This window comes from Ascidiella aspersa, chromosome 8 (assembly GCF_963924565.1).
Source record: "Ascidiella aspersa chromosome 8, kaAscAspe10.2, whole genome shotgun sequence".
Lineage (NCBI taxonomy): Eukaryota > Metazoa > Chordata > Ascidiacea > Phlebobranchia > Ascidiidae > Ascidiella > Ascidiella aspersa.
The window spans coordinates 6,090,806-6,116,970 of NC_139454.1; the positions used below are offsets into that span (position 1 = coordinate 6,090,806).

General features: G+C 37.3%; 3 protein-coding genes across 4 annotated transcripts; 2 read left to right on the top strand and 1 right to left on the bottom strand.

Annotated features, from left to right (window-relative positions):
* Positions 1–271: 271 nt before the first annotated feature.
* Positions 272–11,180, top strand: LOC146135514 (uncharacterized). Its single transcript, XM_083395776.1, has 10 exons — positions 272–344; positions 2,244–2,662; positions 3,159–3,465; positions 4,273–4,469; positions 5,206–5,369; positions 5,815–5,965; positions 8,558–8,691; positions 9,477–9,709; positions 10,060–10,152; positions 10,698–11,180. The coding sequence occupies exons 1-10, from the start codon at positions 272–274 to the stop codon at positions 11,129–11,131; spliced, it is 2,205 nt and encodes a 734-aa protein (XP_083251902.1). The 3' UTR covers positions 11,132–11,180.
* Positions 11,181–13,421: 2,241 nt separating this feature from the next.
* LOC146135515 (leucine-rich repeat-containing protein 51-like) lies at positions 13,422–21,689 on the top strand. Of its 2 annotated transcripts, none has more exons than XM_083395908.1 (6): positions 13,422–13,558; positions 16,415–16,536; positions 17,525–17,681; positions 18,288–18,423; positions 18,940–19,088; positions 21,046–21,689. In XM_083395908.1, exons 2-6 carry the CDS (start codon positions 16,443–16,445, stop codon positions 21,191–21,193), a joined length of 684 nt encoding a protein of 227 aa, XP_083252034.1. In that variant the 5' UTR covers positions 13,422–13,558; positions 16,415–16,442; the 3' UTR covers positions 21,194–21,689. The 2 variants fall into 2 exon arrangements, with proteins under 2 accessions (XP_083252034.1, XP_083252033.1); XM_083395907.1 differs by lacking the exon at positions 13,422–13,558 and adding an exon at positions 15,192–15,727.
* On the bottom strand, positions 21,682–24,079 carry LOC146135516 (proteasome subunit alpha type-6-like). Its single transcript, XM_083395909.1, has 3 exons — positions 23,693–24,079; positions 23,255–23,360; positions 21,682–22,384 (listed from the first exon to the last, which is right to left on the bottom strand). The coding sequence occupies exons 1-3, from the start codon at positions 24,059–24,061 to the stop codon at positions 22,110–22,112; spliced, it is 750 nt and encodes a 249-aa protein (XP_083252035.1). The 5' UTR covers positions 24,062–24,079; the 3' UTR covers positions 21,682–22,109.
* Positions 24,080–26,165: the final 2,086 nt, after the last annotated feature.

Sequence of the window (26,165 nt, forward strand, 5' to 3'; positions counted from 1 at the left end):
GAAGGTTACTGATTTAATTAAGAATTGTGCACCTTAAATTTGTAAACTTCAAATCAATACGTATGATAGATTGTAATGTTTTGATTTTTATGTGTATAATTTACGGTACGACGCTGTGCATGCAAAAAGCACAGAAAACTTAGTATTGATAAAATAATATTCTTTACATTGTCATATTTTTTATCCTGTACAATCACTTATTCAACTTTCCAGGTTAAAAAATATAGGATTCAATTTCGCCCTCGCTGTGGTGCAAAGGATTTAATGTAACATGACAACCTGCATCTACGTCACAATCGCCTGCATCCTTGTCGTGACGTCACAAAGAGTTCAAGGCTTCCGAGGTAAGAACTCGTTTGCTGCAAATACGCACGTGTGCCTTTTTGCTAGACTGAATTTGGAACGGGGGAATGGATTTCTTGGCTGGGCTTTTGAAGTAGCGATGACAAGCGCATTAAATATTCATCCCAAATGTCGAAGCATCATCAGCCATTATTAGCATTTCAGATTTTTGCTTCTGATAAGAATTTGCGTGACCCGATGTATGGCAACCTACAAAACAAACTCTGAATTGCGAAGTACTGCGTGCAATTCCATCATATATCTCTCGTTTTCTAAATCAAATAGTTTGTTTGCATTTTAAAGAAGCAATCGAACGAAATGTGCGATGAGCTACCGCGAAACATCAATATTGTGCATTTTAAAGAATATCGATCCTCAACCAATGCAATGCGAGCATTTTAGGGATTAAAACCAAACCAACGCCGGATTTAATTTATCTGTAATGAAATTATTAATCAAATCTTTAGTTTGCCGTTAAATTTAAATCATTTTTTTAATCTGCTTACACTAACTGTCACGCTTTGCATTTTCAATGAAAACGTTTGCGATCAACTACAGAGCCAAACATCTGGAGCAATTAACCGAAACAATTGTACTCGCGAGTGTGGTGTGCAATGATATTCTATCAGACGCCAAGTTGCAGTATCGGTAATCGTCTAAAAAGGGTTGTGACACTTACGCACAGATTCTAAACCAAGTAAATGTATAAACATGCATTTATAATTAAATGTAGACATGCATTTCGGGAATTAAAAGCAAATCAACGCCGTATTGCTTTTTCTGAGGTAATATTATTGGTTTAAAAACTTAAGTTTGTAATTTTCTTTTCCTTTAAACCAATTAAATGTAAGCATGCATTTCTGAGATGAAAGGCAATTGAGCGGCGTATTGTTTTATCTGAGATGAAATTATTGCTTTAAAAGCCCAAGTTTGTAATTTTTTCAATATTTTTCTTATCGGTGGCGAAATACGATTAACTCTCACGGTTGACAAGGATTTCGGCGGTGCTTTAATCCTTTTGAGTACGTCAATCACCCTGATTGGGTAGAGTCGATTCATTTGCCGATTCATCAACTTGAAGGGCAAAACGCGGCGACGACTTCAAACAAACCTCGCCGTGTTATTCCAACCTTATAAACAAAATCGCCTCGCTTATTTGCGTTGTCTTAATCGTTCGACCGCCGAGCCTCAGCGTAGCGAATGACCGTTCATCATGACGCAACAGCAAAAGCGGATTTTCTCAAAACGCCTTTTTAATTCGCTGCCTTATTTGGTGCCGGGCCGATTTGGCAGCTTCGTTAATCCAAGGCACGGCCAACAATTAACTCGACCGCTTGTGCGCCTTTATTCGGCTCGTCGTAAGTTAGAGCGGTAAGTCCGAGTGTTTCGACGCCACAATGTCTGCCGAAATTTCAATGTCGAGTGACAATAGTCACGACGGATTAAAACCGGCTATTTTTGATTGCCAGAAAAGTTTCAAGTTGGTAAAATTAGAAACAACAACTTTTTGAAAAAAGTGCGTTTTTCTAATTACCGACAAGAAAAAACAGATTGCGTTTTTTTATCACTGTTCAAAGAATTTCTGTGTTTTTTTTGTTTTTTTTAATAGGCTATACTAAATTATCGGATTAGACAATGTGGTTTTATGGGCAAACTAAACCGCTGCTCAGTTTATTTGCCGAAAAATATAACTTTTTGTAACAGAAGCGGATGAAAAATATGACTTTTGGCATGGAACCGGCTAAAAAAAATTGAATCCCACCACTGCATACAACCGATTACGTGTTTAGTATTACACTTTTAAAAATGAATTTAACATGTAAAATAAAATTCAGCTCAAATTATATGTTTAACAGTGTAAAATTGATATAAACGTTTTTTCGACCCTCAATACGAAACAGGTTCCAAACGAAACGTCATCAACATTCCCGACCCTGCCTCTCTTGCGACGTCATCAATAAACGCGTCACAACTCGTGCCGCAAGTCTGGAGCGATGACATCATCATAGAACCGTTAACTGACATCACGATATGCCTGTGGGCCAAGACGTCGAATTTGAGGAGAACTGGGACTTTGTTTGTTTATTCGACAAACGCGAACAACCAAGAGCTCTCATTGGTTGGTTTGAATCGCGACACTGTTACGTCACAAGTCGATTATGACGTCTACCTCGTGGTGAAAGGGCGTCGATCCTTGAAATCGATTCGGTTACGAATGGATGACGTCAGGTGGCATTACGTGTGCGTGACGTGGTCGCAAAACGGAAAATGGGAAGTGATAATGGATAATGACGTCATTGAAAGCGGATCGGATCTACAGGTACATAATTGCCTTAAACATTATTCTTAGGACTTATAATTTACATTGGTTCACAATATCAACTAAATCTTGTACAATTTCAACGAATTGGTTCACAGTATTAACTAAAACCTCTACAATTTCAACGAATTGGTTCACAGTATTAATTAAAAGGTCCACAGTTTCATACCTGACAATTCCAAACATTCACAATATTAACTTAATGGTCCATTATACGATCTAAAAGTTCACAAAATACTAAATAAACTTGGATGCTCAGGCCGGATCTGCTGGTATATAATTTATTGTGCTTTTGTTAAAAACGCTTCTTAGGATTTAAAATTTCACATTACCGAGCAATTCGTTTCAAATCAACCTTTTTGAAAAGGGATTTATTCCAACCAATTCTTCGCATTTTTAGTCACATTCTCTATCGATAAATTTAATCACATTTATCTGTCTCTATGGATAAAGAAAACATTCTCTATCGATAAACGAACTTCGATTTGAATTACAGAGTTCGGCGCTAATCGAACCAAACGGAATTTTTCGGATCGGCACACCGAGCTCCACAAAGTTTTCCCAGTTTGTCGGCAAAATCACCGGACTGACGGTTTGGGGAAGAGTTCTCAGTTCCAAGGATATTAAAGTTGCCGGGAACTGTATTGCTTTCAACAATCGCCAGAAAAAGGCCAAATCGATGTTCGACCTGCAGTCGAGTTCCGACCTTGCTCCATTACTTGCGGCGCTCGTCTACGATTGGTCGAGCGCCACCATTACGTCACAATGGCCCGCGACCTTTTATCCGAACGAGGATGTGTGTGGTGAGCATTTACGTTTAATACAGAAAAATTATAAAGTCAAGTTATAAAGTTAGGATTTTTTGCTTTTAAAAGATTTTGTGGTAAAAATCGGCAAAGATGTCGCCCAAATTTACAAACCGCATACAAGCATGTTTTTAAAACATTCAAAAAACTTGTTAGGTAAAACTTTTGTCTAAAACACATTTTTCATAAAAATATGTATATATATAAAGGTGGAGGTTTATGTGTCAATTAGACTCGATAAAATTGCTACACTAGCGATCGCTTATACTTGCACTAAATTTGACTTAAGTTCAAAATCTTAGTCGTCTCTGTTTAAGGGAAAGCATTACACTCCGGTAAGACAAAAAAACATTTTTGTGGCACATTTGTAATCTGCTTTACGAATTTCCAAAAATCCCAAGTGCACTCATTACATGTTGATATGAAGACAAAAAAACACCGCGTTGTTTCACATCACACGGTTCATAGTAAAAACAACCAAACGGGGCGGAAATCATTCCTGTCCAACCAATAACTAACTACATAGTGATGACTAACTTCCAATGAAAGATACACAAAAATATGCGTCCAACCACTGTAATCTAGCCCTTCTGAAGCTGATTTTCGACCAACGTTCACGGCTTACGTATATGGACAGGGGTCGTGAGTTCGAACCTCACTGCAGGTTGTTTTTCTAGCCTGTCCTGCTTGCACCATTAATCGACAGATTCGGTGAGTCTGCGATGGCATTTGTTGTACTGATGACCAAACCGAAAATGTATGTTACTGACTGTAAATATAAAAAATCGTACTTTTTTAACACAGGGGGCGAGGTTACGGTTGAGTGCACGCACAATCGCATGCTGATATCGGTGAGCGGCGAGAAACCTTCGACCTTGAACATCAAAAGAAATGACCTTCACCTGAACGAGGACTCGTGCCGACCGACCGCTAGGGGCAGCAAAGAGGGCTACTACGTGTTTGACGTCACCGATTTGGAATCGTGCGGCACAGAAAGAGAGGTAAGACCTAAAAAGTGGATTGCGGACAGGTTTTATTTTGTCTAATTGTTTTTTGACTAACTGCTTTTCTCGAAATCAACTTTATAAGTGAATCAGGATTTTTGGGAGGCATTTTATTTTAATAACGTTTTGAAAATTCTGCTAAACACCCAGTTTTTAATGAGTTTGGCTTGATTTTTTTCTAATGTTAGTAACAAATGGATTGCATGCCGGTTGTTTTGTTATTACCAATTAGCTTTTGACTAATTGCTTTTCTCGAAATACCTTTATAAAAAATCGGTATTTTTTTGGATTTTTTTATTAATGTTTTGAAAATTTGGTAAAACACGCGGTTTGCAATGAGTTTTGGTTATGATTTTGTCTTTTTTCCAATGTTAATAACAAGTGGATTCTATGCAGGTGGTTTCGTTAATTTCCGATTATCTTTTAGCTAATTGCTTTCTCAAGAATTAATATAAGTAAACCAGGATTTTTTCGGATTTTATTCTAATAAAGTTTTGAAAATTCTGCTAAACAACCAATTTGGAAGAGTTTGGGTTATGATTTTATCATTTCGAAAGGTTGATATTTTTTAATTTATTTTACGAAACCTTGCGCTTCTCTGCAAATTACTAAAACTTCGCTGCTAAATAATTTGTTTAATAATAATTAAGCGTTAAAAACAATTGCCATCAATTCACGACAAATCTTATAACCGAACTGAATTTGCGAGACTTAATTAAAAGTTGTTTTTCAGGTCACGTCAAGCGAAGTGATCTACCGCAATCGCGTAAGCAACACACCGACCGAGATACGAGTGATCGTACTGGGGTATCTGTACTCGGCCAACGTTAGATGCCACTACCCGATCGATCTGACCGTTAGCACGAGATTTATACCCCCAGACGACAGTGAAGCAGTGTAAGCATTCAATTCTATACAATTTTTTATAAGTTTTTATAATTGTTGCAATAGACTTGAAATTATCGCATGGGAATTTTTTTGACACACTTGGTGTTTTGCTGTTGAATTGAAAATGCTAAATTTTTAATATGTATTTAAAAAATGCTTCAATGGTTTTTATTAAATATTTATGTTGGCGAATGTTAAAAATATTACAGATGCTAAAACAAGATTAATGAATTTGGAACGTAGGAAGAATACCAAAGCCCATACAGACGTGGGTAGTTTTTTTTGAACGTTTCTAATATCATCTCTTGTTCATTTTTAACGTGAATATTTCCTTATTCATTTTCGAAACGTCCAAAATGCTACCAACTTCTGTATGGGCTTAAATTTTGTGTTGTTATGCGAATTTAAAATAGAGTTGTCGACCGGTTACCAACTTCTATAATGTTTACGACAGTTCTCGAACCCCGATAAGGAATCCAAAAACCAACACAGACGATATGGAGGCAGTTGTTCTTTTGTTTCGTGACAATGCCTACGAGCAATCGAGGGGAAAGGACCCGGTTCTCTCCCCAACCGATAACCTTTACGTCGGACTTGTTTTACAAGTAAGTGAAAACTGAGATTAAACATACAAACATTGAAAAGAATGATCATAAATTAGCGGTAAGTCTATAGAACAACAAGCAATTGTCGCCAAAAGGGCGGTGGTCAATCTGTTGATAAAATATTGTGCGTATAGAACCAATCAATCTGTTACCTTAAATCTTACAAACGTGTTTGATTTGGTTGAATTAGAAATCAAATTTGGAAGTCAAGCATCAATTTGTTATTTTCCTAAAGTAAAACTGAGAGAGGAAGAGATGGAGAAAGAGTGAAAAAGGAGAAAAAGAGAGAGACATAATTGTGTTATTTTATTTAAATTAGTACATCAACTTAATCGCAATCATAGAAAATAGAAAATAAAGCAATACAACCACATGCTTATATGGTCGACAAACGCGACCTGTTCCTATACCCTAAAAATATGCCCTTAGGGCATTTACGCTGTAGATGTGATAAGATTATTGATTCGGAGCACCTGTGTTTTTTTTGTGTTTTTTTTTTTTTGTTAAAACTGGAATCGCGGACAACTTTAAAAGACAAACATGCTTCGTTTGAAAAAGCTGTATGATCTAAGGCAGTTGTCGAGCAATGTTAAAAAATAAATATTTTATCTGTTTACGTCCATTTTAAATCTAGACGTGTGTAACTTAAAAAGTTATCTCGCTCTAGGAATGTGGTATACTTTGTATTTCATTCCAATACTGACAACACCTGTTTAGACATTGCTATCCGGTATTTGTGACGTCATGATTATTATTATTTCGTCATTATTTTTTTTAATGTTTTTCATGTTCGCTATGTCAGATTTTTCTTAAGCGTCGAGACTTAGAAGTCATCGATGGGTATCTTTTTGATTTATAAGATGACAAAAGATATTCGCTCTAAAATATGAGTTGAACGTCAACGCCTTTTATCCTTATGACGTCAAACCATTTTTTTTATGTTCACACCGAACGGGACGGGCGGGTCAGGGCGCTAATCCGATTTGACCGTGTCGCGGGCACTTTTATGCGTAAACAATCGCCGAAAAAAAAAACCGCCATTAATGACGTCGGTGTGACGTGATTTTTAACATGGGCAAAAAACGAAAACCACCCTTTTTGGAAAAAAGTTGAATTCGTTGTCCAGCTTTAAGCACACCAACGCTGTGTTGAGTATTTGGTCTCTTCAAACACTTTAAAAAAACACTGCAGTGCATAGTAATATATATATATTAAAGAAGTGTTGTACCAACGCTAAAAATACACTTTTGATCATTTTTTGAACTTAATCAATCAAAGATCTAGTTTTAAGTAACTTGATATGATTCAAGAACAGATAGGAGCGACTATAGTAATAAGCTGTTATTCTAATTTGGGTTTCTATACGTGACTATACTTATAACTGCAAAATAAAATTTCGGTATGGGAAAAGAGTTTACGTTAGAAAACGTTTTTGTAGCTTATCAACGATAGAGTGTGTGAGTCATAAGAACCTGTACAAAAAAAAGTAGCCACAACTCAAACTTTTAAAAGAAAAGAAAAAAATAGCTACGGTTCTTATTTTAAAAATAAAAAAAATAGAAAAAATTAGCCACAGATCTAATTTTTAAAAGAAAACAAAAAGTAGCAAAAGATAGCCACAACTTAGTTTTTTTAAAAGGGCTGGCCATTTAACTGAAAACCCTAATTGTTTGTACTTTAATAAATAAAATATGTGCATTGGTAACATCGGTACACCTCGTTTCTACTTGGCGCCCCTGATTAAAGCGACATACGTTTCCCCTCGCATTTCAGCGGTCATTGCGTCACTTTGCGCTAATTGCTTTTAACGTGATTATGGGCTGGTGTCGTTGCCTAATGAGTAAACAAAGCACAAACAAAACAGGACAGCGATTTGTCGGCACACGCCAGCAAACACGCATGGCGGTTCATTGGAAACGGGATGTGAACATTTTTTGCGCTAATGTGTAAAAAAAGTGCGCCAATTTTAAAGTATATTTCAAAATAGGCGCACTTTTTTACAATGTGTGTCCGTTTTTAAATGCCTTCCAAAATGCAGGGTGGGCCCAAAGTAGTCTTACAGTTATAAAAAGTAAGGTTTTGGTCTAAAAGTAAATTTATTGTTTTTATGTGGCTACTTTGAAATTTCAAGAAATGTTCGTTATATCTTGTGTTAATGTATGCGCACTGATTTCTCAGAATGTGCGCACATTTAAAGAGGTAATGCGGGCACAACTCTAACTCTAATTCTAACTCAAAAATGTGCACACATATTTAAATGCATTTTAGGCTTGCTTGAGACGCTTTCACGTTACGACAAACTATAAGAATCAATAACGAGGTACACTGGTGATCAAATCTTCTTTTCTTTTTATTGATCTTTCACAATAAGGTAAAATATTAACCAGTAGGTAACAAGCTTTCCGATGTGTTAAACAGAAAATCTATAGCAAACATGTTAAGGACTTTCCGTGCAAAGCTGTTGAAACGCAGATCTTTATCGAACACTTGCTTGAAGCAGAATAAGTGCATTTTGTGTTAAATCATATTTGCCTGCATTTTCTGCTTCAATAACCGTAAACAGTTTTAATTGATTTCATTGTTCTCCTTAAGGAAACTGCAGACAGCGACAAAGACAAAGATGCCACGTCACCAACGAATGACGCACTCCGTGACGTCAATGTCGTAGTCGACACTTGCTACATCAGATCGCAACGTCAGAGACGAAAAGTTATCGGCGATAACGGGTAACCAATGACTCCAATTTTATTTCATTTTTTTATTAATGCACAAAAAGCGGTATATTTTTTAAAAAGCATGTACTATTCTGCTGAAACTTACTCACTGACACCGAATAATTTATACCGCAATGTTTCAAACAAACCTATGCTATATTTTACTTTGTGGGTGACCGCTAAGTAGTTTTAAGAGACCGCAAATGTTTCATTTAAATACCAAAAAGTTGCAAAAAGTCCAAAATTTGGGAAACCGCTGGAGAAATTTGGCAATGTTTTTTTTTTAAAAAACCACTGCTTGTTATTATGGGATTTATGTTTGTTACCGTTGGGAAATTTTATGGAAGTAAATAAGTTAGCTCGTAACCTCTCCAATTTTTTTTTCAAATTTTTGTAGTTTTTTGAATTGTATAAACAAAAACGGCATATTTTTTAAAAAAAGTTAAAAAAAGTTAAAAATGGTGTTTAATGTGGGACACGCGGATCACCATGTAATGAACTGGCGAAACAGCTTTTTTGAAACAAAAAAAAATCTAACGCTTTATTATATATATCTAATTAGGCTTCCTAAAGTTTGGTGATGTTTATACTATGTAAGTTTAGCTTTATATATTGAACCTTTATTTTTAACATCTCATTACAATTTCATGGTTGTTAGTATAGGATTCTGTTTTATTACTTTTTCAAGTAATCGATCAAATTTGCCAAAAAATCGCTACTTATACGTTCATAGCGAAAAGATACAAGAAAGCTCAGTCCTGACATTTATACTGATTCCAATGTTATTACATTGACAGGTGCTGGTCAGCCTCGCCGGATATTTCCGTATTCGAGAACGGTCAAAGGCCACAGGCGAGGTACAAGCTTCCTTCGAGGGCCCTATCTTTCACCAATGGACCGACCTTCCTGGATTGCAAGGTCTACCCATGCGTCGGTAAATCGTGCGCGCCAGCATGCGGCCAAACGCAGAGCAGTCCGCAAACGCGAGGCGGCAGTAGAGGACGGTCAAAACGAGCAGGTTCGTACCGACGTCAGCTTTATGGTTCTCACTCCCTGAGACCTAAGAATATGCCGTAATTTCCCAAATGGCCTTATGCTATGTTTTACCATAGTGCACAATGTGGTAAGTTTTTAGTGGTATTATGGGCTGTATGTCTATTACTGTTGACAATAGGACAAAAGCCAAAATGAAAGATCTCTTAAATTTATACAAAAATATAACATTAAAACTAGACAAACTGCTCAAACTATACATCTGTGACATAGATGATCAGATGGTCAGATAGATGGTCGTATTATAGATGAAGCAATTAAATTAAACAATTTACATAACTTGTTCAAACCGATTTTAACCTGTTTTTGTTCATATTGTCGACACAGCAACCCCAAAGCCCGATTCCTACGATATCTCAATTGGTCCTCTCTACACCAAGGGGTTCTGGAACGATCAAGTAAAGACAGAAGAGATCCCAAGTAAGCATTGCGATCAGCACTAACAAACAACAATAATCAAAACCCTACAGCAGGGGTTCTCAAACTGGGGTCCATGGGGTCCATGGACTTGGGGACCTAATTGCAATGTTAGTGTATATTTGGAAAGTAATCAATTTTTCAAGGAAAAGAGTTGAGTCTAAAATTAAACTTTTGGCCCTGAATGTATTTCTACTCTGTTTCACCACTTAAGGAGAACACTTAAAGTAGTGCAACTCTGTTATTCTTTTACCGAAAGCCGTGGCTTACTGCAAACTTATTTTGGAATAAGTTAGGGACGGTTCGGCAAGCAGCTGCAACTAAATGTGAACTTAATCGAGAGAAAAACGAATAAAAGGTTAACGCTTATTATACTCGTTGATTTAAAAACCCAAAAGTTAAACAAAACTCCATTACTTTTTTACGAAAAACCGTAGTTTGCTGCAAAGTTATTTCACAAAGATCCAAGTTAGGCATGTAGCCACGACTATTAAGTTTAATCCAAAAAAAAATTTTTATACTCACCCATTTACGTGTTGCGCGCACAGGAAGCAGATCGGATCTCGAAATCGTCTACACGAACCCTCTCTTCCTTGTCACCGCCTCCGGATTCATCCTCCTAGCAATCATTTGCGTCGTTCTGGTAACCATAATCCTCCGGAAAAACCTCCGCTCGGCCAAACGAAAATACGAAGTCAACGCTCCAGTGAGGATCACCAGGCATCGGAGGCGCCCGGACCCTTCTCTCTCCTCCCTATCCAGCGGTCTCTCGGCGTCGCACTATGACGTCAACGCCTATGACGTCACGCGCTATGACGTCGACGAGACGCACAGCCTGCCGTCGCTCTACCTCGGCTCACGCGCCAACAGTGTGACGTCACTGGACGCCAGTCTGGGGGGGTCCTACCTGGAGCGACGCTCCTCGCTCCGACAGAGCCAGAGCTCGCTCGATTCCACGCGCTTCTCGGCGTCCTGGCACTGATGACGTCAGTCGGTGACGTCACGCCGATGCGTTGTGTATTTTTGTTCTGTGTTGCAACTGCCATACGTCCGATAGTCGGATGACGCCAAATTGATAATAATGCACGTTTTTTGCAATGGCTTGCAGTTCGATGCAGCATTTATACATTCATAAGTAAATTTCTCTAATAAGAAGGTTAACTTAAAAATAGATTGAGCTCCACCAGGCAACATAATATCAATCGATAGAAATCGCTCTTCTGGTGTAAACGATGTATAAAGCGACGTTTCGGCAGCAGATACCAGCTGACCTCATTTAATTATTAACCCTGATGAGGTCAGCTGGTATCTGCTTCCGAAACGTCGGTTTATACTTCGTTAACACCATTTCTATCTATCAAGAAGGTTAACTATTGAAGGTAGGTACAAATCTTACCTCCAACACACGTTTTGGTTTAATAGGCTGAAGGGAATTCCTTTAAACGACTCAATTTTATTAATATGGCCTGTTTAACCATAATAATGGTATTGGAGCGGAGAGTACTTCTCGCCTAAAAGTTCGAGCATCGCAATAGGAGTAAAGTCAAGTATTTAAAATTCCTATAGTTGCATCTCCTTTTGGCTTGAACGTACCTCATGCACCCCTTAACTTTAAAATAGGGCAGCGCCAGACCACCTTGTTGCTGCGTTTGCTGCTGTGGAAAAGAAAACGGTTCCATTTTCTCCATTTTTGTTATTGTTTGGAAAATGGCACAACTCAGTTCTTTATGCGTTCAGTAGGTTGAACGTTTCAACATGTTGTCGAAGATAAAATAACTGTCGTACTGAATTTGCCTTGAGAACGGTAAGCTGTTCCCCTTTCCGGATTGCCTTAAATCAGTTTTTAAACCAGGTTAAATCCGATGGTATTCTTATCAAAGTCAATCATTCGGTCACTAAAGCTATATGTACTTAACTATAACGTCGAAGATATTAGACTTGTCTGCAACAAAACGAACTTTGAGAAAATATTCGGCAGCAGCATTTCTGGCGATTTCTTTCGAACTTTGATTTTTTTTACTCCCACCTTTGCGTTCTAGAGTAATTTCCCTGCTTTCATCAATCCAACATTGTTTTATTGATTACTAGTGAAACAAGCAAGAGCTGAACGTATTCGTGTTCTGTCTGTATAAGATTCCAACAGTCACTGTCTTTTTTGACTTTTTCAGCACCCTTGTGGTTCTATTTATTGTGTTTTTTTCTTGTTTTAAACCGACCTTATATCACTAACTGAACCCTTCCATAACAGTTCCCGACTTGTCTGCTTTCGACGAATGCGAAAGCTTTGCGCCAAACATTACTCGTTTACTTCTTTCGTGTTTTTGTAGGCAAAAATAAAAGCATTAACACATTCGACTCCGCGTTTTTACTTTACAACCACAGTGGAAACATATTCTGGGTTAAATTATAGTTAAGGAAATAAATAGGCATCACATGAAAAGGTGAAATGCACAAACTTAATGCAAATCCGAAAAAGAAGTTTCGACAATTAATACAATCAAAAACAGATTACTTGTACTTTTTGCAGGGGGCGAGAACGTGGACTTTCAGTTTTAACATAATCTGTAAATACATCTCAAAAAACTAATTTCCAAGCCTTAGCCAGATCATATTACCCACCAAACTTTACATTTTCCAGTGTGCGGCCTTATCGGTTTTAAGTTGTGTACTGCACATGCGCACGCCACCTCGTTAATAGGATAGTCATACGTAGCCTTACTGGATACCGAAGTTCCAAGCTCCAAGTCCGACACAGCCCCCAGCCCTGGTCGGCACATAGTAGTCGAACTCCTGTTGATGTGGAAATTTTAATGATTATTATCATTCCGGATTAGTATAATTCATATTTGAGTGTGTGTTAGTAGCAGTGTTGTAATGACTTAAGCCAATAACCTGGCATAAGTGCACTTGAATTGTTATTCTCTGAAAAGGCTGGACTAATACTTAAGTCATTTCAAAAAGACTTGTTCACAACACTGATTGTTAGAATACATAGCCTCTACTTTTTAAATGACACTTTCAGCTGCGGCTGCATTATTTTACTTCCAGAGCTCGTTAAAAGCAACGCAAGCGTGCGGTGTCGCTCTCGGCGATATGACCCCCCGTGATGCTGGGCAAAGATTATTTCGCGTTTCGTCAAGATAAAACTGCATTTTACTTTTGACACGCCACAAAGAGGCGACAGGAGAAACAACTTTGGAGCGGCGTATGTGTGTCGTAAAAAGTGCGCGCCGATGACATGTTCCGCGCTCGCCGAAACAGAAGCCCCGCCAAGACGCAGCAAGAGACCTTTCAGGCCAGCGGCTGTTACGGGTGTTTGGCCGTAAACAGGTTAACAAGACATCGGCGTGCAGAGCAAGCTAGGCCGCCGGTCGGAACAAGGAAAACGCTCCGTGCAAAAAGGCGAAAGGTGAGAGCCGTTATCGGTTAAATCAATTCGTAAGCTCGAAACGCTTTTGTCAATTTCTGGTCATTGTTGTTTGCCTCGCTAAAACAATCGACGACGCTCGGGTTGAAGCTTTGTTTGTCGCGACGTGGTTGGTTAGTTGATTTTCGCTGCGATCAGGTTGAGTAGAAAAGCAGCGATCAATGTTGCTGGTTGGAGAATCGCAGTCGGAAGCTTTGCCTACCTTTTTAATGTTACACTGTTCATTTGTGGATTCAACAGTTGTTTATGACAAGCCGAATGTTGGTCGATTCTGTTGCATTACCTGCGTTTTTTTTTTGTTAGCTATACGGTATGTTCAGTTATCGCGACCGGAAGGGTTATTAAAGTTAAAAAAACGTAATATTGTGTGAAATGAGGTCAATTTATTTAAGTTCTTGGGTTATATCTTAATTTTTTCTAAAAGTAATCGGAAGTAAACGTTTTTTTTTAAATACATTTGGAGCACTACATACGGATCTGTGTCCACATCATGTGGCTTTCATATCACTGATGATGGCATGAGCATTTGCCGAAACGTTTGAATAATAAAGCATGTCGCTTTTTATGTCTATTTGGGCCGTTATTTTCACCATTAAACTGCATTTGTTCTTGTTTGTTTTTTGTTTGCGGTAAAAGTTTTCGGCTCATATTTGGCAGAAGGTAGAAATGCTGTTGAGATGCAAGGTTTTCTTTCAAATTAATTTCCAGCGTCATTTTCATAGAAACGTGCAACCTGATTTACGTCAATGGCAGGAGAGTAAAACCCATTCTGAAACCGCGTTAAATCTTGAGAACAAAGCTACTTCGTTTGTTAAGCGCAGCAGGGAAGTTTAAACCGAACTGAACTTAACGCAGGGCTGCAGCAAGTGATTTATAGAGGGTTTACCGAAATATAGCAAAAGAAATACGTTTGTGCATTTAGAAAAGGTTAAGCTGATATTAGGAGACTAATTTTCTCAACTTCAACAGGATCTTTAAATATAATATATTTTCAGCTGTCGAACAGAATGATTTATTGAAGCATATTGAAAATGGAGTGGTATCAAAGAATTCGATTTCAGTAAGCTAATCCGCGCGTCTCTCATTAAGTATATTAAAGTTCTTTGTGTTTATCGGCTTTATTGAGGGCAATTTGATCCGAGAAAACGCCGAGATCCTTCGCTAGTGCTTGCTCCCTTGTAACTTGATCGTAACACGAAATGTCAACATACGCGCTTTCGAGGCCCGCACTGTTTACAAAGCCTATCCGGACTATTTGCACAAAGGCATTTAAACGAAAAGTTGCAACATATTTATTCACTCTCAAGCCGCAATCTAGCTTGCCACTTACATATTAGAAACGTGACAGATTACTTGATAAGTATGTCGTTCCTATGCCAGACCCACTGCGTTATTTTAATGTTTTATTGGGGTGTAAATTACGAACGTTCGGTTCATGTTAAAACAGCTATATATAAATCAACCAAATATAAATCTGACTGTTTACCACTTCCTATGTTCATATAACTGTTCTTTGAATACATTTAAAGCCATTTGGTTTCAGCTTGACCATCTGTAACATAAGGCTCAAGCACTGCCAAATGCCTATGGATGCTGTAACTTACATAAAGTCGTACCATAACGATCAACAAACAAACGTAATGTTGAGTCATACTCTGGTCTTTATACATTTATAAATCAATTTATCGTTTACCGTAAAGAAGTATGCTTCAATCCTAAGTTAACGTACAAATTGTCAAAGCTTTTTTGGCTTATCCCTGGTTGTTCGTCAAAGCGCAACATGAAGATCGTAATAATCGTAAAATAAAATGTTTTCAAATCTGGTTCTTTGCTAAATTTGAATGACGGCGCTGTTAGCCCATAAAAACTGTGTGATTTGGAATCCCTTCAAGTTGCAGACTTTACGTTATTCCTCAGTTTAAACAAAAAACGGAAAAAAGTGACAGGTGACATTGGCAAATATCTCGCATTGTTCACTTTCCAAAGAGAATCTCGTGGTTTAATTGTTCCTAAAGGTTGTTGCGTTTGCTAGGCTTGGTTAAGGCAGCAGGCATAGTGTGTACTGCTGTATTTCCTTAATAAAAGTCCACTGAAGATGCCAGTTGTTGACAAGTACGACCACTATGAAGTGGCGAGCGTTACTTCCAATCGGTGAGTATAAATCAGCCACTGGATTAAGTCTGAAAACTAACATTTGTGAATGATGTCCGGACTAGGAAAATAAAAATAAAAATTAGACGAATATTGACGACTTATTTACTTTGATTTTGTCTCTATTATAACCTATTGTGTCTGCGCAAGTTGAAATACAATCGGCAAGCCTTATGTATTACTGTTGAAATGACCCATAAGTTAACTGTTATAAATACAACCCAGAAACTATTCAACGCACTGTATTTTATAGCAATTTATCTTTGCTAACGCACCAACAAGTACTTAATTGAGAGTTAACAAAACCCCGTGGCTATGTGGGGTGAATTGCAAGTGGTTTTAGTTCACCGTTGAAAGTACAAATTATTTTTTTCCAGGTCGCATGACCATTTTAATACCTGACGTCACAAGTTTACGTCATTGCGTGATTTGCTCCGTATAAGGATGATTTTTTAATGTGGACCTGAAAAATATCAAATTTACCGAAAATGTGATCAACTACTGCAGTGCGATTAGGTGATATTTTGAGAAGAGACAGATTCACCTACGAAAAAACTAGTAGTGCAATAATCGCCTTGTGCTTGCAAGACATTATTCGCACTGTTTTAAAATAATTTACTACATTGGATTAAAAAAAACTTGCGTTCGTCTCATTTGCGGAATAACACGAAGTCCAATTATTATTAGGCAAAGTATCGGCGACATTCTGGCCACCATGCAGCCACTCAATGACGACATTGATGATGACGTCATCCAAAAGGTTGGCCCACCGGTCGACTTCTCATTCAAAGATGTGCGAAAACTTCCAGGTATAATCTCGAGTACAAGCGCGAAAACACTTGTTTGTTTTATTTTTTAAGTTCAGGCATGATTTACTATTCAATATATAATGGTCTTTTGACTGTTTTAAACGTAAGTGAATTCTAAAGCAAATTAATTATTAGCAATCGTTTATTACTCGAAAGAGATGTTTAATATGCGGACTATATCGGTATATTGTCTTTAAAACTTTGAGAGTTTAAGCTTACACAATGCGTCTGGGTGTATTCAGTTTCATTTTGTTAGATTGTTGTTTGACACGTTTTAGCGTAAATATTGCTCTTTGTCACCAACAAGCGGTAATTGTTTGCTTCACAACATTTTATTAAATTGCGAAAATGAGATAAAGTTATTTGCAGTGTTGTAAACAGATCATTTTGAAATGACTTAAGTCCCAGTCAAGTCATTAGTAAAATAACGTAAGTCTAAGTCAAGCCATCTGAAAAACAACTTAAGTCCGAATCAAGTCTTTTTTGAATAAATAACAAGTCAAGTCACTGTCAAGTCATAATTAAGCAAGTCAATTCCAAGTCAAGTCCTTGTCATAAGAATTACACGTTAAGCTATTAAAATTGGGTAAACTCGTTCGATTATGAGCAATACCTTATCTAAAGAATACCAAAACGGCAATAGAGTGTAAGCAAGTTGTTTTATGCGCAAAAATTAGGATAAATAACCCAATTTAAGGAAAATGCTGAATGGAAACACTTCATTTCAACCCAAGTCATTTGTCTCAAATACTTTAGTCAAATTCAAGGCATTGGCCCGAAATTCTTAAGTAAAGCCAAGTAATTCTGCCCAAAAGTTTTAATCCAAGTTAAGTAATTTGAAAACAGTAACGTAAGTGCACTTAAGTCAAGTCATTGACTCAAGTCATTACAACACTGGTTGGTAGTCACTTCACTCTGTCACAAGCAAGGCGGGACGTTATTTAAAGCCTATACGAAAGTGTATTGTTATTGTTTTGCCAATTAAAAGATTTCGCGAAAGTGGCCCCCAGAGAAGGGGTGCATCGTTACGTCACAGTTTCGGTGGAGCTGCCGTCCGAATTGCCTCCGACCAGCGTGACGCCGAGTGCGGAACGTAAGGAACCGGTTCCAGAAGAGGAAGAAAAACGCCACGTGAAGTATTGCAGGTAAATGAAGCAACATGTTTGAACGAACTTTTTGGGCATTTATGTGGCATTCACTTTTTAAACAAAACGTGGCTATCACTTTTTTTAAATTGAGTTGATTTGTTCCGTAGGTTTTGTGTCATTTCCAGTGTAAATCGAACGAAAAACAACAGTGTTTTCAGTTTTATGTATATGATTTTATTCTGTTTTAAAACAAATCGATGGATAATATTTCTTCTTAGGGCCAATCCCTACAAATAAATGTGTTGAAGTAAGAATTTAAACATTTGAGAAATCCACAAAGAATATAAACATAATGAAAAAGAAAAAAAAAATGAAAAAATACAGAAAAAAATAATAAAATATAAATAAAAAAAAAAAAAAAATAACATAAATAAAAAAATATAAATAAATCTAAGAAGATATCAAAGCATTACTTATAAAAGGTGGGACGCATCATTTAAACTCTATTATGGTAAAAAGGTCACTTTTAATTTACTTTTGTGATACGGTATTCCAGTTAATCCTACAAAATGCGAAAAAACGAGAGCGATATTTAAATACCTACAAGGTAACCCCTTAACAACATTACTTGTCAAAATAAACATCCTTATACTTTTCGGCCAGCAAAGCCGTTCGGTTCAACAACAATTCTCTCACGTCGTTCGACGGCTTCTCAACAGCGCTACAAGCGGTCATTCAATATCCCGACTCACTGGAGTGGATCGACCTGTCCTTTAATGATTTACTGAAAATTAGCGAGGTAGGAAGCTGTTGAACTTTAAAAAGGTAAACAAGCAAAAATGACTTAAAACAGTTAGAATGTGTTCCTCAGTTTAATGAACGAGTTAGATTGAAATGATTAACACTTAAGCCATTTACGAAAAGGCACTTTATTTTCAACCATTACTAAGTCAATTCCTAGTTTCGGTCCTTAAATCCATACTATAAAATATTTAAATTGTATGACTTTCCAATCTGTGGGACACAGGGGATCCTACAGTAAGTTTTTGGAGTCTGGTAGGACTAAATTAATTTCACAAAAATGGTATTTGATAAAAGTTTTAATTACATAGCAAATACCGGTACGTATAAATGAAAGTAATTTTTTTAGTTTCCATATGTAAATACATCAAAGTTACCTAAAGTGTCCAATTGAAAACATATTTTTTTACCGTTTGCCCGCAAGACTTAAGTCAAAGAAAATTCACTTGTACAAAAACTTAAGAGTAGCATATTCGTCAACTTTTTTCACGGGGATTGTTTTGGGTAAATGTAGGCGTTGGTCGAAATGGTGAACCTGAAAGTGCTCTACTTGCACGCGAACGTGATCGACGATATCCATCAAGTGGACAAGCTCGCCGGCATACCGGGGCTGAAGACACTCACACTTCACGGAAACATGATGGACTCGGCGAAAGGCTACAGGTGTGGCATAGAAAACTGGATTTAGTCAAACAAAATTAAATGTTTGTGTTGTAAGCAGGGCTGCGGAGTCGGACTCGGGACTCGAGAAGTCGGTTTGTTTTGCTAGAGTCGGGCTCGGGACTCGAGTAAGACAACGTAAAACTAAATGAGACCGAGCCGACATGCGCATGCGCAGTACTAAATTTTTTATTGGAGCCATAAAAATAAATTAGAGCCATAAAAATAAACTTAACCATTTTCAATACATACATGTTGTGCGCCTTAGACAACACAAAGATTTTTTTAATCCAGCAAATACCAGTATAATTTATGGTCCATCATTCTCACGTTTGAAGGTATTCTCATTTGTTTGTTGAATCTAAAAATTCGTATAAGTGGCTTACTAGCGCCGCCAAGCGGTGTTAACATGGCCCCAAAATTGAAGATCACACCAGAGTACAATTTTGTCCATAAAAATATAAAAAAATAGATTTAAAATTAATTCGATTTTGATTTAATTAGAGCTCAGAAAATTAGCAAATGCATGGCTGCAGATATTTACCTGAGTCGTAAAGTAGGCCTATTCGAATTCCCCAGTGCCACAGAATTTACCTGTCGCTCTGAATACGAGCCAATATCATAGTAGACACTAAGCCTGTTTTTATGCACCTTTCTCAGGCAGATTAGATTAAGGTTCAAGCCGGCTTGAAAAGTTATCCGTTCCAGCGTCGTAATTACATGGCGCGAAATTCAAGCCAGCTTGAGTGTACAAACTGCACTGATATGCATTATTACGTAATATTCCAGAAAACTTCTGACGCACAACCGATTTTTCGGGTTAGGCTACTCCTTGCGGTAGCAATTTATTGCTGCTTGTTCGTTTTTATTAACCTAAAATTGAAAAAGAAAACAAGAAATACTAGAGTTAGGTTTGCCGATTAAGTACGTTTTTGACTGTCTGTATTCAGTTTACCTGGCACACACAATGTAAGTGCAGGAAAGTTGAGCTTGTTTGTGCTGGTCAACGCTATATACAAGGCAAAGTGGACAAAAGAAGGTGATAAGATGTACCAAACATTAATGAAAACTGTATTTGGCGCTGGCCTAGAATCCTACCACAGCGTTGAGACAATTATTAAAGCAATGTACAATATTTCGGTGAGGGTGGGCCAACTACTATTTAAACCTACCCAAACCCGCATCCTAACCCAAATAATGTTATATGTTGTGGATTCTAGACCAGCGCCTCTGTCACAAATTAGCATCTGATTCTAACGAGTGTATGTAATGTTCTTTCCTTATGCGCTAAACTCGTTGTTTTGTTTACGACTAGCCGTTCGTGTTACGTCATAATGCCCCAAAAATGGCGTGATGTCTACTGCGTTAAAGCAGGTCATTCAACATCAAACAATTCCGGCCGTCAGCGAAACGAACAGATTAAGCGGAGAACGGATTGAAAACCACTCCTTTTGACCGATTAAGAAACGAGAGAACTTAATTCATTCCAGCGCCAAAACGAGAGAGAATGAATTAACGAATCAGATTCGAATCCGACTTAAACGTGCATATAAACGGGCTTATTGTAAATGATTAACAGGTTTTATCGAGATTTTAGCCAATAAAATGCAAAGTAGGCTAACCTACCGGTACTTTTAAAGGGAATAATAAAAGTTGGGACAGAAGTATATAAGCTCGCTGAAGAAGCGATGATGTTCAGGCTGTTACCATTCCACATTCGCAACAAGAACTACATGCCGTTTCATGTATTGAAATTCGACTTTCTTCCCTTTCAAAAGAAGTCGTTATAAAACTCCCATAACTTTACGAAACTATATTAATTGGAGTCGTGGGTTAACAAAAGTTGGTAAGACGGGTGTCTTACTGCTTGCCAGGTGGCATGCCAGACCATTAAAGCTCGCATTCGAAAAAAACAAACCAATTTTTTATAGCAAGCGTTTCTTGTTGTTTTGTTGCGCAGACAGTACGTGGTAACACAAATTCCGCAGCTGCAGTATCTCGACTTCAGTCGTGTCACCAAAGCGGATCGGGACAAGGCACAAACCTGGAGGCAGCTGAAGATCATCGGACACAAACGCAAGAAGAAAAGGAGGGACCCTGAGGAATAGAGTAGCTTGCCGATGCTCCACGTTCTTCCTATTCCATCGACAAAACTCAAGTGTTTATACTGACAGTCGCGCAAGTGCTGAGCAACTGGCTTGACACATGCCAACAGCTTACACTTTTTTAGGTAAAACCATAGTTTTAGGTTTTCGCCATTCTTTGGCAAACAATTACTGAACATTTCGCATCACATTTTTATAGAACTTTAATAGCGTTGATATCTGACTGTGCTTACATTGCTATCGTATAAAAATCCGTTAAATATTTCGCTCGTTGTAATGAAACGCAGTATATATATCCGTTATGTTAGTAGTTAACTTTGAACAAGCCCAATAAAACTTTATTTTTAAGTATTTATGTAACAATATTTTAAACTGTGGACTGTACTTTGTGTACTCCGTAGCCTTGCTTTACAATTATGTGGAAAAACAATTTCTATCGGTTTGTAATATTATCTTTGTTTCAGAGTTTTTTTTAAATAAACGAACCGTGGTAACGCTTTTTTATGCACTCTATTTCAAAGAGTCGGAACTCAAAACTATGAACTTTTGAAGTAACAGTTCACAACAACACATTAAGTTAGAATTTTACAGTAGCAGGTTATACACAAATATTCCTACCCAACATTTAATTCCACAGTTTAAAAAAGCAGATATTCTTCAGAAATACCTTGTTTCGGAAATAACTGATTGAATTTTAATCATGTGCGGGCGAATTTAATATTTGAATCAGTATTATGCCTAGCGTGTAAAAGAAACCATCACTAAAAATGATGGTAGAAATTTAGCATCAGTGCTCAAACAAATTGGAAAAAAAGGCGGCTTCAGGGTGAATCAAATCTACGTGAAACACAAAACCAAAGCAGCGAGCGAGGAGATCTTTGTGGCCCTCGGGAACAAAATAGGACACAAAAAAAACTTCCTAGTCCTTTTCGGCGAGGGCGGTCAGGTAGACGTCAATCTCTTCTTCGGTCAAAACCCTGAATTTTGGATCATCCTTGGTTACCATTGCAACCTCGAGATCGGCCGGTTTGAAGTCGGCAGAGAGAACGTGGGTTAGACAGGAGAGAGCCACGTCGACCGTCTTCTCAAGGCCCCAAACCGTGTCCTTCTTCTTCTTAACTTTTTTCTCTAGGAAGGTGTTGGCTTCGGTCTGCTTTACGCCGGCGCTCGTGGCACGGAAGCCGCAGTAGTAGCCTGTGTAAAGGAAAGTAATTAGGTTACAGGATCGGTATGAGCATTTTGATGACGCAGATTGTGATTTGAACAGCGTTGTGTGACCGTGGTGCGCTTTTGTCATGTTTTAGGAATGATTTGCCCAAAACAGCCAGAACAAAGAGAGGCTGTTTTTAATGAAGGGTGCTTCCAACTTGCGATGTTCGCATGTGGGTGTTATAAATTACGTTTCATAAAAGCTCTCAGTCAACCTCCCAAAAATGTTAGACATTTTACAAGTTCACATGCAAGCAGAGGCAAATCGTTTATTGTTTGTTCTTTAACTTGCTTCTTCTAAATCAGTCTGCATTGTAAAGATCTCATGGTTAGGCAAAATAGGGGGCTGCTTTATCCATTTGGCAAACAGCACACCACTAACTAAGCTTTGCTTCCCACCAGAGTTCCTACTGCATTTTGTTCTAGGTCTAACTTGATTGCTGCTCGATAACATATATATAATGTATAAATAAACATCAATTTGTAAAAAATATGTAATTGTTTAGAACTAGTACACTGAAAGCCATCGCAGACTCACTGAATTTGCCGATAAATGATGCAAGCAACGCAGGGCTAGAAAAACATCTAGCCTGCAGTGAGGTTCGAACTCACGACCTCCGGTCATACCAGAACCGTTGCTCCACTAGCTGAGCTACACAATCTCAAAAAAAGTGAGTCTAGAAACAACTTCATGGCAATCATTGATCAACAGATTCAGTGAGTCTGCGATGGCTTTGGTGTACTAATGGTACGTAATCCGTAATCATTGGTCAAAACACAAGGGCTAGATCACAGTTGTTGAACATATATGATTGTGTATCTTTCATTGAATTGTGTAGAATAACATGCAAGCACCTGCTGGATCACATTTGTAGAGCATAGGTTTTTCCAGTTCGTCATCCCAGCCAATTAGCATCATGCAGCAACCTTTTGGACGCATTTCAGCATTTTGAGTGTACACCTGTTGCACAAGTAATACACAAAAAACAGTTATTATTCTATGCAGCCGTAAACAGATTGATATAAAATTAGGATATATCATTTCATGGCAGCATATAGGCATATATACAAAAACTATACTTAAATAATACTCAAATTTGTCTGAAAACAATTGAAGCAAAAAACTCAGTAACATAGTTGACTGCTTCCTATAAATTTGTAAAAACAATAGTATGTGTTTTTGTTTTTTGAGAGAGCTTGTAAACTTCTTTTGAATTTTAATTTTACAATTTAACACGTATTCCCAAATACAAATTATAGTGGTAAGTGATTTAAACAATAACAAAATCCAACCTGTGAGATGTCTGCCATTCGTTTGCAAAGTGCGTCCACTGGAATCTCATATCCATACTTGTACTTCCAATTGGTGGCTTCATGTCTAGCACGAAGCACAGTCGAACGACTGTCGGCAGTCATTCCTGTCATAACACATCCGATGCTGGGGGTCAATTGAAACATGTGTGTAATGGTTGAAATGTCCATCAGTTTGTCTGGCACTTTGCGCTGTGTCATCACCACAACGCAGTCATCGCCACGGACCCCAACAGACGTTAGACCTGCCTGGTTGATGGCCTTGAAAGCATACTCGACTTGGTAAAGCCTGCCCTCTGGTGAGAAGATGGTGATGTGGTGGTCGAATCCGGCACTACTTCCACGAGACATTTTTAAAATATACTTTATTAATCTGAAAAATATTGTTTTATCAACATTTACATAATATTAAATGACAATATATTAGTGGCCAGTGCAGTATATCCTGATGAAAATCATCTCTGTGGAAAGTTCTTGATATTTGCATTAAAGAGTGATTTCATATCAAATCACCCAATTTGAATCTCATTTCTGACCTCACCCTTGTTAAATTTAATGAAATTTACACTGCAGCTTAGAAATGACAAAATAATCATAAGTTTCAAATTTTATAAAAATTGGTCAAGTACTTTCTGAGATATCGCACTTTGAAATTGGCGTGATTTTGTCACTAGATGGCGATAGATATTTTGTATTCTTGCCAATATCTCAGTCATTTCTGGATGGATTTTTGCAATGTTGGGCTTATTTTTAAGATTGTAAAAGGCCCAATCAACTATTGCTGTAACTTAAGGAGTTAATTTTAAAATCGGGAATTACAACCAAATAAACAAATTTTTTTTGTTAGATTTTAAGGGTCCATACCGCGAAACACCGACCTTAAAAAAAAAAAATTATTTCGCACAAAATGTGGGCTATATTTTAATGATTCATAAAACACAAAAATTGGAGAGGAGAAATTATGGAGTAAAATTTAAGAGCTTTTTTATTTTTGTAATATTATTTGGTATGATTGCTATACACTACTATGTTGCTCCAATGTACTATATGATGCCATGACAAATTCTTATTTATTTCTGCCACAGTATGTACATACAGTTCACAAATAAAAAAATGGCAAATATGGCACTTGTATTTACAATAAGATAAACAAAATGATATCCTTAAATTTTGAGGGTTCATACCGTATAAAACACATCTTAAAAAAAAATTGGCAAAATGTTGACTAAATCCCAATATTGTATGGCACACAAAAATATGAGTGGAGTAATAAAAGCTTAATAAAAATAAGCAAATTTATAAATGCTATTTTTTCATTTAAGTTTCGTATTATACACATGTTATGTAAATGTGCATTGTGAGTAGTAAATGGGCTGTTCTTAAAAGTAGAATACAGCATTGTTTGTGCAGATTTCTGATAATAAGAGCAGTTATACCAGGTTTGTCATATTGAAAATGAGTTCTGACCAGTTGTGGAAGGGCACAGCATGAGACTGATGAGTGTGTTAACTGGTTTAAAAGAAAAGAAGAGCCTGTTCACAGCATGATATCTGGGATAGCAAGTCAGACCCTTGTAGCTCAGTATAATCTTGCAGCACTAGCTTCATTCAGAATGAAATTAGTATGAAGAACATCTATAATATAGAGTCATTTTAATTCCAGTTAAGTTAGTCTAATAGGTTGAAATGTATGTCTTTGACTAACAACAAAACAGGTTATTTTAGAAAATACGACTTGTGATATAGGAATTATAGGGCCATTCCGTGTCAATTCACACAGTCAAGAAATTCAACCTCTCCGATTTTCCTTAAATTTTACACACCTTTTCACTAACCTATATAATGAACACCTGCAAAATTTGAGCATAATTTGTTGACAAACGCCAGAGTTATGAAGCTTTTAGTTTGGGGAGGGGGCGCAATTTTTCTATTTTGGACCATGTTTGATGCCCTATTTCTGCTAAACTAAATAAGGTAACAACCCAATTTTTATACAGGAGGATAGTACTTCTACCAAATATAAAAAAAAAAACATAATTTACATTGTCACTCTAAAAGGTCAAAGGTCATAGACATCCAAAGTTGGCCTTTCCGAGCAATCGGCTAAAATTTTCCCTAATTTTAAAACCTCGCCAAGACCCCATTTTTGATTGGATTTGGCTAAAAATGGGTTGAAATGTTGTTTATAGAATTCTCTCTGAACTGCAAAAATTTCAGTACAAAATATTAAAGGGGTTGGGAGATATTTATGGTTAAAAATGAGTTGAAATAAAAAAAAAGCAAAAAGTGGGGTCCTTTTAATATCCCGGTTACCCAGGACCCCGGTGAAAATTTGCACTGAAATTTTGTCCACATATTTACTAAGATATGACAAGTCTACCATGCAAAATTAATTCATGGTTCTCAATGTTTTCTGATAGAAATTCTGTGTCAAATTTGGACAAAAGCACGAAAAA

Excerpts from the sequence above, each read along its gene's own strand:
- LOC146135514 (XM_083395776.1), top strand. The coding sequence starts at position 272 with ATGACAACCTGCATCTACGTCACAATCGCCTGCATCCTTGTCGTGACG. Across the intron at positions 4,470-5,205 it reads CGTGCGGCACAGAAAGAGAG|GTCACGTCAAGCGAAGTGAT; the intron begins GTAAGACCTAAA and ends GTTGTTTTTCAG. Across the intron at positions 5,966-8,557 it reads ACGTCGGACTTGTTTTACAA|GAAACTGCAGACAGCGACAA; the intron begins GTAAGTGAAAAC and ends GTTCTCCTTAAG.
- LOC146135516 (XM_083395909.1), bottom strand. The coding sequence starts at position 24,061 with ATGTCTCGTGGAAGTAGTGCCGGATTCGACCACCACATCACCATCTTC. Across the intron at positions 23,361-23,692 it reads GAATGGCAGACATCTCACAG|GTGTACACTCAAAATGCTGA; the intron begins GTTGGATTTTGT and ends CTTGTGCAACAG. Across the intron at positions 22,385-23,254 it reads CTACAAATGTGATCCAGCAG|GCTACTACTGCGGCTTCCGT; the intron begins GTGCTTGCATGT and ends TCCTTTACACAG.
- LOC146135515 (XM_083395907.1), top strand. The coding sequence starts at position 15,672 with ATGCCAGTTGTTGACAAGTACGACCACTATGAAGTGGCGAGCGTTACT. Across the intron at positions 17,682-18,287 it reads CGCCACGTGAAGTATTGCAG|CAAAGCCGTTCGGTTCAACA; the intron begins GTAAATGAAGCA and ends CTTTTCGGCCAG. Across the intron at positions 19,089-21,045 it reads GACTCGGCGAAAGGCTACAG|ACAGTACGTGGTAACACAAA; the intron begins GTGTGGCATAGA and ends TTTGTTGCGCAG.